This window comes from Aquila chrysaetos, chromosome 9 (genome assembly GCF_900496995.4).
Source record: "Aquila chrysaetos chrysaetos chromosome 9, bAquChr1.4, whole genome shotgun sequence".
In the NCBI taxonomy this organism is placed as follows: Eukaryota; Metazoa; Chordata; class Aves; order Accipitriformes; family Accipitridae; genus Aquila; species Aquila chrysaetos.
Window position 1 is genome coordinate 34844420 of NC_044012.1, and position 12470 is coordinate 34856889.

The window sequence follows — 12470 nt, forward strand, 5'->3', positions numbered from 1 at the left end:
GTGATACAAGAAGATTCCAGGTGACACATTTTGGAAATCTATCTTGTCTCAGCTGGAGACGAGATGAACATACCCATTGTTTGCACATATATTTATGTGCACTTGTACAAACAAAACAAAAATTTGCTAAGCCAACTTGATACTTGAAAATAAGTCAGATCACCGTAAATGGCATTATTAATGCATTACACTGAACCAAGCCAAGTCTTCTCATTCCTTTTCATAGGTGGATTTAAAACATGTATATCTGTACATGGGGGGTGTGTGTGTGTGTGTGTGTGTGTGTATAAAATATGTAAATTATGATGACTTTCTAGAAATCCCATTTTAAAAATATGGAAAATTAGATGAATAAATTAAGTCACTCAAAATAAAATAGCAACTATTTTTTTAAACTATCAGCACAGATTCACTGCTATGATGATTTTAAAACATATTCTTTATACCAAGTAAACGTTTAGAAATCTGGGTCATCAAAACTTGACATATTCAACTTGTTATGCCACAGCAGATAAGAACTCACATTTTACTGGAACGGTAAGATGTTAGGACTTGTTAACATAAACAGTTTATTATTAATTCGGTAGTTTATGTGGCCAGATATCAGCATCAAGTATATAGCTTGCTAGTAATTTTTGCCTGTTCGGGGCTGGATGCAGCTATGCTGATGATGGGCTGCTGGTTACTAGGAATGCATATAGAACAGTGCTGCTGAGAGGAGAAAGGGAATTACAGTTCTGTATGCCAGGCCAAGAAATCCCCCCAGAATAACAATCCAAATAGAATGATCCTACCTTCTGATTGACAGTTTTCTTTAGAAAAAGAGATAGAACGTAAGACGTCTTTCCATATACGATAGGGCTCTATGAAATGTCATTTTAACTGTGTAACCTTTCACAGGCCATAATGAATTTCTTGTTCTTTCCAGTCTTTCTGAATTACATGAAACAATTATTTAAAATACATCCTAAAAGATGAATTTTCCTCTTAGTACCCTTAGTATGAAAAATAAGTCTTGCAGTGCGTTGTTTCAATAAAACAAGCCAAAATGGTTATAAACCCTTCCCTTCCTAATTCCACTTTGTACAGTGAGATAGACTGAAAAAATAATAAAGGAGCTCACCTTGCTAGCTGCCAAAACACACACAGGGCCTCCTGTGGAGATAAAGGACAGCTGTCTCTGAAGCCACAACAGCTCTTTCTGAGATTGCTTCAGTAACTCCTCCGTGTTGCCTGGCTTCTGCCCCATCAGCCCTTCCTGCATGACAGAAAATTTTCAGTTTCCATTTTCTCAAACATATGGTGATAGTAACATATGATTTGTTATAGGTGAATTTCTAACTAAACAAGAACATCTGCTAGAGCAATGTATCGATATTTGACATGTGACTTTGTGCTTAATTTAATAACCCTCTGCCACCTAAAAAGCAAGGTGTCCCTTCAAAGCATCAGCAGCACAACATCCTACACTTTGAGTGCCCTAATATTTCATGCTTAGTAAGCTTCCTCTGGCTATTAATCAAGCCAGGTTAGTTTGAGGTAGCAAACAACATGGGCAATTCCAACCTTTGGGAAGTGGAAGAAGTTCCTCTTACATGATATGTTGCTGTAACAAAGGGCTCAGAGATGCTGCTGGTAGGATACAAAATTAGTACAAGACAATGCTGAGAAGAGTTTGATGCTAGTATAGTAATTACAAAGTATAGGAATGCCACTCAGTTATCCAAAGTACAAGTTCATATCCTTAGTGAAAGTCTTAACTTGAGACTAAACCAGACGTATTGTGAATTCAAACCCAAACTCTCTTCTACACGTGCTAATTTACAAAAAATTTAATATCAATAAGCTATCTGTTTAGATGAAAACTGAGCAGAAAAACATTTTTTTCCTACTTGGTTTTAACACCTCGATGCATAAACTATTTTCAATGTAACTGTTTACCAGCACAGTTAGACATTAAGAACAGAACTAGATTTTTACCTACCCTCAGGCATCCTAGCTGATTTTTGAGTTCTTCGCACTCCACTTGCAGCAGTTGGATCTCCAGATCTTTTATACTTTTGGATTGTTTGTTGATATTTTGCAGATGCTGGGCCTTAACATTGACAAAGTGCATTTTCTGCTTTAGAGGATGTGTTCTGGTAATTGTTTTTGTGATGACAGCAGTGTTATTGGATGACAATGTCAATGAAGTTGAAGGGCTGACATCCTGGTAAAGAGAAAATACATTTTTCATGTCATTTTTGCTAAAGCTTTGTCTGAGGGAAAAACTATAATTCAAATTCTTTCAAAAGTCATACCGTAAGTGCATTATTTCAAAATTTTCTTCTTCAGATCTTTCATTCAAACAGTAAGGGAACGAGAGACAATCTCACTTGATCAATCACCAGCAAAGAGATAAGGATAACACAAAGAAATGAAAAGCAGACAATTTCTTTTCATATTTTTTTTTTTTTCTTCATTCAGTGGATGCCAGCCAGCCATGATCACTCTGACTATATAGATATCAATGTATTTACCACTTGATGGCAACATAGTGCTGCTGCTTAGCCACTACTTCTGGTCCTTCACTCATCATTGTATCACACAGCTAATTAAGAAGTTACCCTTGCTGCTGAATGTCCGCCTCACTTGGAAGCTTGCTCCAGCTACATCTGAAATGCTGTATTCCAAAAACACGTTTGACCATGCTGTAAACCCGTCATTGGCAATCAGCTGGTATGCAGCCCAACTTACTGTGTAAGAGTGGTGGAAGAAGCTGAAGCTCCCTTCTGAGACTCGGGAGTTCACAGCTCTTTATGTCCCAAGTCTTCTTGCTTTACCCCCAGTAGTTACCTTACTCCTTGACTCATCCCAACGGGCTCTCTTGTGCAGTAAGATAGTACACCACTTGGGCAACAGTATGAGAACCTAGCCCAGTGACACAGGTTGATTTGGCAAGATAATACTCTGTGTCATGAAAAAAATTTAGTTTTTATTAGGAGGGTCCATCTATACTGTTAAAGCAAACAGATACTAGGTGCTTCAGTGTAAGAGCCTCACAGTCCTCCAGACATTCACAGAAGTTCTGCTGCTGAATACACAGCTGTTTTGCTAAAACAAAAGGCATTCCTAGAAGTCAGCATGATTGTAACAGAAATTTCCCTTCACTGAATCTATTTCTTCTGGCTTTTTTTAACCCAAATAGCCTAGATATTTCTCTATATGGAAAATACATAAAAAGTATTATTCTGTGCAGGAAATTAAGCTCTTTGGGTACCCCCATCAACTACCCAGATCCCATTTTTTGTAACATTTAGCCACCTTTCTCAAAATCCATTATCACTGAGTATAACTTTTCAAAAAACTAGTGTCCTTTATGTTAATTCTACATACCCAACAATTAATATACAAAGGCAGACCCATTTACAGCTCTTTCATTTTACAACTAAGCTCAAACTAAGTCAGGAGACAAAAAAAAGCTAACTTCTTATGACATGCTTGCAAGAATAGCACTTCCAGCCTGGTATTGCCACTTAAAACCAGTACATCATTTGAACAAGTTAGTTACTAATTTTTCAACACGGTCTACGTGTAAGCTTGGTGTAGCTTTAATACAGAAATAACAACTTGCCCCAATTTGTGTCATACTCGGCTAAGAATATTAATGTGGTTGAAAACTGACATTATAATTTAAGATTGTGCAGGATTTTACTTATAGCAGTTAAGCATTCTTTTGGTTTCACTTTGCTTAAATTTTGTTCTTGTATTTCACACCTAATTTTAGAGAGGACAACTGAATTCTCAATTCATTATAGTTCATTATTCTGTGATGTGCAATCCCCAAAGTCTATAAAGTACATTTTCTTATTTTCGTTACGAAAGTTTTGCCTGTTTTTGTCTTTTTTTTTTTTCCTGTTTGGGCTAGAGAAACAAAGACACTCAATATCATATTTCTCAAACCCGCATTTTGATGAAGGCCAAGACACTGATCACAGGTGAAAAAACCAAATGAAACTTTCAACCAAACTGAACTACAGTTTCACAGTGAGAGGCTCCCTTTCTCTAAGTGTTTGCTCAGCCAGCCCATGACATGGCTCCTCCTCCATGTTGAAGCTCAATGAAGCTCACCCAAAACCCCAGCCCTGCCCACTCCCTCAAGGGGACCAGGGGAGACCCTCCAAGGGCATAGCTGGTGCATCGTTGCATCAACATGCAATAGTGTGATAAAGAGGTTTAGAAGCTTGAGTAAGCAAATTCATCATACTACACTAAATATTACATGCCATATTTTACATGTAAAATGGCAAACACTAACATTCAAGTAATTAAAAAAAAAAAAAGGATTCTCTTAATTTTGAATTAGTAACCATTGGAAACCTCTAAGATGAGAACTGTCTGAGGTAGTATTAGCAAAGAACAGCTGTATCGACTAACATTATTGTACCATCTATCTTTCATGGCTTTTTTTTTTTTTTTTTTGTATTAGAAGTATGAAAAATAAGAGGGGTGTGAAGTCTCGATTTCAGGTCACTTAATGTGAACGTTGTAAACATAACTTTGCCAGATACACATCACCCAAACATACCCAAACTTGGTGAATACTCAATAAAAATTTGAACATTAATTTTTAATATTATTTACATGTGTAACACACTGAACAAAAATCCATGAACTTTGGATTAGTTCAGCAGGATCAAAATTTGATTAGAAATACTCCAATTTTTAAGCATCTCCCGACAGCTCTGGTACTTCACATAAAGGAAGACTAACATTTACAGAAGCAGTGGGACACCATATCGGAAAAAAAAACCAAAAAGAAAAAAAAGATAATTTCTCAAATATTAAACAACCTGAAGGATATATGTATTTCATAAAAATGTAAATATGTCCCCAAGTGAGTCACATCAGCAGATACTCGTATTTTAAGAGCAACCTGAAATACTGCTATAGCTGTCAAATTATATATTTTAAGTTGGATTGTTCAAACATTTATATTAATTCTTTCTACTGCAGTGTGATGTGTTTACCTTGGCTGACTGCCAGATGCCCACCCAGCTGCTCTGTCGCTCCCGCTCACCAACAGGTTGGGCGGGAGAAGATAAGACGAGAAAGCTCGTGGGTTGAGATAAGACAAGGAAATCACTTACCATTTACCATCCTTGGCCAAACAGATGCGACTTGGGGAAGTGTAATTTAATTTATTGCCAATTAAATAATTAGGTTTGGGTAGCGAGAAACAAAGACAAAAATTAAAACACCACCTTCTCCCCCCACCCTTCCCAGGCTCAACTTCACACCTTCAGTCCCAACTGCTCTACCCTCCCCTTCAAGGAAAAACCTGCTCTGGCACAGGCCGCAGCGTGGACGCCTGCTCCCCCGTGGTCTCTCCATCACGGCTGCAGGGGACTCTGCCCCGGCACCTCAGCACCTCAGCACCTCCTCCTCCTCCTCCTCCTCCTCCTCCTGCTCAGAGCCGGGGGCTGGCAGGGCTGTTTCTCGCACTTTTCCCCTCGCTCCGTGCGGCGCTTTGCCCTTTTTTAAGTGTCTTTTCCCAGAGGCGCTCCCACCAGCCTTGCAGCGGGGCTCAGCCGTGCCCGGCGGTGGGGCTGTTGGAACCGGCTGGAACCGGCTGTGTCCGGCGCGGGGCAGCCCCGGCCTCTCCTCACAGAACCGGCCCCTGCCGGCCCCCCAGCCGCCAGCGCCTGGGCACAGACATCCAGCTGGTACGTACATTTAAAATATAGTCCAACAGTGCAGACTAATCATCAGAGCATAACCTCTGCTGACGTGGTCAGCATTCTTCATCTCCTATAGCGAAGTAGATCCCCGGCACAGCAACCAGTCTCTCAGGGTGAGGGAGGTGGTACGTAACATAAATGAGATGCAGCTGTGTAAACCGGGTCAACTTGAACTGACTTTTCATTTTTAAAGCCAAAAAGGCTCCAAATTTTGAATGAGGAAAACTTTACTGCCCCAAACTGGAATACTGGCAGATTCTTACAAGCAGATCCTGACGCTGACCTCAGATGAATAAATTGGGTGTTACTCTCCAGCAAACACAATTTCCATGCTCTGCAACAATTAATTTTGTCATGAATGAAAAGACCTAGAAAACCTGAACCAAACTGTGGTGTGCTATATCTGCACATGAATATTGAACAGGCAGGTTTCTTCTATTAAGCATTAAACTGTTGAGTAAATGATACAGTAAAAAGTCTGAGAGTTGCCAAACACTTAAGTGGTTATTGATTTTTTTAAAGCAATTTTTATCATGTTTGTATCTACTGAAGGGAGAAGCATTGAAAGCTCTGGAGAGCGAATCCATTAGTGAATAGGAAAGATGAATCAGAGTAAACATCAGATAAAGTTCCCTTTCACTAATGCTCCCTAATGTCATTGGTAAAGCAGTTTCTCTGTAGATAAAACAGGGTGCTCTGTCTCAGTCACAAGGGCATCCTCAGGTTATCCTCACTGCTTCCTTTTTCTATGCCAGTCTCAGACTCAGTCCTTTTTGGAAAGGTGTTGATCCCCCTCTTTCACAAGCCCCATGTGCAAACCCATATGCTGGAATAATGACAAAAGGAATTTAACATCAAAGTGTAATTTTTTTATTGGAGGATTACTTCAAATTGACCAATATTTTAAATTGGGTATCTTACAATGAAAGCAGTAAATAACTGTAATTAGAAGAGTAAAAAAAAAACAAAACAAAAAAACACAAAAAACCAAACCATAGTGGTGTAATCCTGTAACTGGTTAACATTCATAGGGTAACTCCTAAAATTGCAAAGAGTTAAGTCATTTGTGCTTGTCACCATAAAACCAAAACATACATATCAGGGAAGCAAAACATGAGATAAATCTCAGCACGTCATGTGCCGGGGAGGGTGCAGACGGTCATTTCACCCGACTTGTAGGCACTTCTGATTCGCGTCCGTGCCGTGACAGCTGTTTCAGCCATTCAGTAAAGCCACTGGAAGATTTTAGAGCATGTAACACTCACCTTGCTCTTAACATTTATCGAGCTACTTTTCTGGTTGCTTCTGCCCTCAGATCTGCATTGTGGAGACTTTTCAGATGTTTGTTTTATTTTCTTGTTGCCCTTTTTGGACTGCGGAACAAAATTCATCAATAGCTCATTAAAATATATTACAATACATCTAAAATGTCTCAGCGATTCTGTTGGTCTTAAATCAATTTGTTCTTGCATGGTAAAGCACAAGTTTCAAAGTTTAGACTCGAAGCTCAAGAGGGTTAATGGAACAAATTAGACGTGGCATTCAGTCAACAGCAGAGAACATAACATCTCTGTGGCAGAGCCCAGTTGCTAGTCCTGTGTCTGTGCAGCGCTTAGCAAGGTGTGAACTGTGCTGATGTTACAGAGCGGGAGACTAGATACCACTGCAATCCAAATAATAAGTACTGTTATTAGGGCAATTTGTTCCTTGTATGGCATTTTGTCTCTTTGTCAATCTCGGGAAGGATCTTATACTGGGTTTATGTGGAAGATGGGTAAAACAACAGAGATATAAGTAGCATGTAGTTAAATGGCAAATGGCATCAGATTACTCAGTCAAAAGAGGGCACTTTCCGCTACATCCCTGGAATTAAGTGGGATAAAGAAGCACACAAAGAGGGACCTTTTTTCCTTCTGCTCTTACCCAATACAGAATGACGGGGTACAGAATAAATATGCAGTATTATTTTAAGTGTGCTAGAGATTTTAACACTGATTTCTTTTTTAAATCTCAAGGTATTGCTGAACTCACATGTCAATTTTACAGTATACTACATTCAATGTAAGACAGTCTTGTCTCCTAGAACTTACAAACTTCAATAAACAACATAAAACAGCTAGGAAATTGGCCTCATACCATATTGTTCAGTTCAAGGTAGTTCAGCACTCTTTCTTTTAGGAAGGTTGATCCCTCTTCCCTCTGCTCATGGATGTTTAAGGGAAACTTCGTAATGGAGTTTCCTGTTGTCCCTCACTCTGTGTGCTGTCTATAAGCATGGGCAAAGCAGCTGTTTTTTTTACTTTACGTAACATTTAATCTTGGATAACCAAGACCGCTCCCAGAGGGTAAACAAAATGACTGAGATCTCTGTTTTTCCAAACCCCACTACCCTTATTTTCATCCTTTCTCTGCTGATGGTGAGTCAGGCTGTCTCTATTTGGCCAGCATGACTTGGCATTTTGTACTATTTGAGGTGTGGCTTTCATATTTGAGAAAAGTTGAACCTTGCAATACCAAGCAAGAAGCTGTATTCGGAAAAGGAAGTTTAGAGTCTATTCTTTTCTCTAATCAGCCCTCAAAATTATCTAATTACCCACCAGCAGAAGATGGTAGAAGGAAAAAGCAACAAAGCAAACCAAATAGAAAGAAAAAGTGAATTGGTTCTAATAAAGCAGATAGCTGCTTGGAATTGAAAAGAAACCTCTTATGTAGCTATTCTGCAGTCACTGTCTGTGAACCAAAGGTGGTCATTAGAACTGCTTGTACTACAAACACCAACCATCTGTCACTGTTTTAGCTGTGACGATTTTGCTATATGCCAGGATGCTTGGGAGGGGGGGATATATGCAAAAAAACTTACTACACATGAAATAATAATCCAAAATGTTTTGATGTGAATTAGACATTTAAAAAAAAATATTGTCATTGCTGGACCCTGAATAAGATTATCTACATAAGCCCAGTTGGTACAGCAGACAGGTGTTTCTATGTCTTTAGTTCACCACTGTACCTGGATAATAAAACCAGATTAAAATAGAAATAAAACTGAATAAGCTCTTGGCTGGAACCTGAGCTGGCCCCAGGTGTGGATCAAGTCGGCACAGCTCACTGCGACTGATGATGGTGAGGGCAGAAGGGAGATACTGCTAATACTAACAGGAGCAACCTTCGCAGCAGCAGCAGTTGGCACTGATGCCACAGACTACCACCCCTAGGAAAAACAAAAAAGTGAAGGCTTGCTCAAAGGGGCCTTCTATTTCCCAGCCGTGCTCACACCTTCTTTTTCCCTTTCTATTCCTATAGCCTATCTCACCTCCCAAGAGTAGAGGAAGAAATGAGAAAACCATTTTGTCTCCCAAGCTCTCATTTCCAAACCAGTGAGGTCTGTGAAACCTCACTGCCCCCTCCTAAAGCTGTCAGATTTCTCTCAAGCTGCAATAAAATAATTCATTTTATAAGAACATTACATACATATTCATTTTTTTCCCTTTAAATAACCACTATTTTACAGCAATGCAGTTCAGTGTTTATTTTGCTTCTGTACATTACTATATTGTGTTGTGGTGCTACGTATATCAGCATGTAAGAACAGAACTTTTAAGATTATAACAGATAGTAATGAAATAGTTTCCCTTTAAATTACAGAAAACATATTTTAATGCAATTAAAATAATTTCAGATTTACTTTCCTAGTACTAAATGATAGGGAAGTCAATGAGGGCACTTATTTATGTCTGTGTAGGATAAAAAGAATGCTCAATGGAAAACCAAGAAAAGCATCCTGGCCTACAGGTCTATGAGTCATTCTGTGTAGCAAATGCTTGCCTATAGCTTAGCAACGAACCAACTTAGATGAGAAAACACATAGACAGCAAATATATAATCTAAAACCAACTCTTGTATATGGATGCGTGAATCCAGTTGGATTACAGAGAAACATAGAGACTTTGCCTTTATTTTCTTCAAGATGACTTGAAGTTTACAGTAATTTCTGTTATTTCTAGGGATTAAAAAAAAATACATATCAGCTGTAAGTAAAAATACATTTCAACACTTCCTGAATTTTATCATTCTGTGATTTTATCTGTTTTCTTTCTAAGACTGATTTGTTCCATGGTTTTATTTGCCTCATATTGGAAGGAAAATCAGACCCAAAAATACACTAGGGGAAACTGTATAAATGGGAACTCTGACAAAAGCCTTATAAATAGCTTCAAAGTCAAGTGAGTGCAAGTGTGCCCAGCTGTCATGCTTTGGGTCTGAGCAGAACATCAGAGCTTTTCTCCCAGCTTGTCCTGGCAGAGAGTGTGGGTGACTCTCTGGGGTGGATCAAGTCTTCAGGCACAGGGCAAGATTACTGTAACCTAAAATTAGCCTCCTAAATTCATACATAGGCTGTCAACTATCCAACTTCATTTCAGAAAAGCTGATCACACAATATTCTGCTAAGCACTTTAAAAGCCTTTTGTAGAAACTCACTGTAGTTCTTACAATGTTCTGAACTTAATTTTAGGTGAACTTTTTTTTTTTTTAATTTTGCCATCACTAACTATTGAGGAACTGTGTAAATACATGGTGAGAAATAGCTTTATATTGTAGGAGTAAACTAATGTACTCTTCTACACATGCAAATTAATTTATGTAAAAATAAATGTACTGCTTGGTAGGTAGCTTAGGAAGCAAAGACTTTTTATGTGGGGAACCTGAAAAGGAGATACAATTATTTTAACAATGAATGCCTAAAACATATGCATCGAAGACCATAGCATCAGTTCACCACAAATGGTGATATCACACATGGGTAATATAGTTGAAGACAGACCAGGCAAGCATTTTGTATAAACCATTATTTTGATGCCTTGTGGCAAACCCAGGAGAGATAGAGGCACATACTAAACTAGAATTCTTAATGTGAATTGTTTGTTGTAGGGATAAAAATATTTCCTCAACAGATGTGCAAGAAATAGGGACAGATTGAAAGAGCAGCCACGGCCTTCTGGGACTATGAGCTTGGCTTTCAAAAAACTGGATCTACAACTCACTTCAGGCTTACCAGGACGCCAAATTTTACCTGCTATCAAAAGTTTCACAAGCTCTAGAGCAACTCTTCTTTGATAGAATTGGCATCATAATTACAGCCACAGAATAACCAAAACACCCCAGCTTTGTAGCCAAAGGAGGTGTGTAAATGTTATGACCTCATAGCTCACAAAGAAGCGGCATTCTGGTTGTGCTTATCATCCATGTACTTTCTGCTTAAAAAAACATCTCCACTTTCTCACAGCTGTCTACCAAATAGTAGTTTGGGTTTTTTTTTTAAATTAATTAGTTTGCATATTAGAGGCATATCCTACAATACAAAGCCTTTTATTAACAAGGCTTTACATAGTTCCTTTATATGGCAAGATTTAAAAAAAAGCTTATTTTAAACACTTGCTTATAACCCCACCCCTTCAAAAAAACCCCAGGCAAGTCTTCAGACAAATTCTGGCATGTCCTGGATTGGAAATGGTTACTCACCACTTTGTCTTCCTCTTGTTCTTTAGTCAAGGGCTTATCCACTTTTGAAAATGATTGATTTGCCTTGGGGGAATCCAGTACAGAATAGCCATGATCCAGAATGTGACTGATAGCCTTCTTCTGTAATAGACGGAAAAGTGGCTTGAGAGCATTTAAACTCTCTAGAGAGAAGCCTAAATTGGTTTACAGGACTTCTGCCTTTATTAAAAGTCACCCAGCACCATTTCACTAGTTACAGCTTCAAGGTAACAGACATATTGCTTGGACATTTCTTCTTTCCTTTCTAAATGCCTTTGTTTCCTCCTTCCCTTCCAAAACATTCATGGCCTGTCTTGCATCTTGAATTCAAGCTGTTGAGATGCTGGGTGGGTATTCTGACACGCCTGTAAAGGAAATGGCCTTTCCCTTTCTCCTCCCAGGGATTTTCAAAAGACAAGCAAGATATTTAGTCACAGGAGAAATAAGCGTGGCTCAAAGTTTCCCTTTTCCTCTAACGACTTTTATTGCAGATGGGCAGTCAAAGTGCTTTTGAACCTTGGAAACTAGTGCTTTTAGTAAGGCAGCCTCCCAAATGTTTGGTAGGTATTGTGAGACAGTAGGTCAAACTCCTTAAGAGCAGCAGCACTGTGCCTTTCCTTTTGGAGAGCAAGTAGGTTCCTGTCAGCACTTGGAGATTCTCCACCCAATGGCAACGGTGAAGTGTTTTATATCCAGTAACAATAGATTGTTCTTACTTTGGTATTTTTAACAGCTGAGTATAATGTCCATACAAGGCAGTATGTGCCAACTAAAAGCACAGTCATAGATAGAGTGAATCTTACAGTTTCAGTAGTTTTAGAAAGGAAGTAATTTTTGGCCCATCCAGAATTGGGACAGAGATAAATAACATTCTCTTAGGTCAGCAATCTAAAATATCCATATCAGGTGAAACAAAATGCTGTGCATCAACACATAGCAACATTTTCTGGGGTTTTCTTTAACCATATTTAAAAATTAAAGGTAAATCTCTACTGAAAACATACACTTGATATTTCAAACTTTTTCAGAATGGGGTAGTCTGGTGGCTGCAAGTTTTGCCCTCAAAAGGCGATGGTGCTTTCCACCTACCTTTCTGTTTTGTTCTGAACTGCAGGCACAGTGACTCAATTTGAGATGAAAAAGCTAGAACAGATTTCAGGAGAAATCTCTGTACAGACAGAGCATCACATTTCTCCTTGCTGAAGAAAAGAG

General features: G+C 38.8%; 1 protein-coding gene across 1 annotated transcript in view; it reads right to left on the minus strand.

Moving 5' to 3' along the window:
• Positions 1-12470, minus strand: part of RIMBP2 (RIMS binding protein 2) — a 174872-nt gene that overhangs the window by 153763 nt on the left and 8639 nt on the right. The window contains exons 2-5 of the mRNA XM_041126388.1: positions 11241-11360; positions 6986-7093; positions 1985-2209; positions 1124-1258 (exon numbers count right to left, since the gene is read on the minus strand). Coding sequence (XP_040982322.1) covers positions 1124-1258; positions 1985-2209; positions 6986-7093; positions 11241-11360 — 588 coding nt within the window. The remainder of the gene's footprint in view (positions 1-1123; positions 1259-1984; positions 2210-6985; positions 7094-11240; positions 11361-12470) is intronic.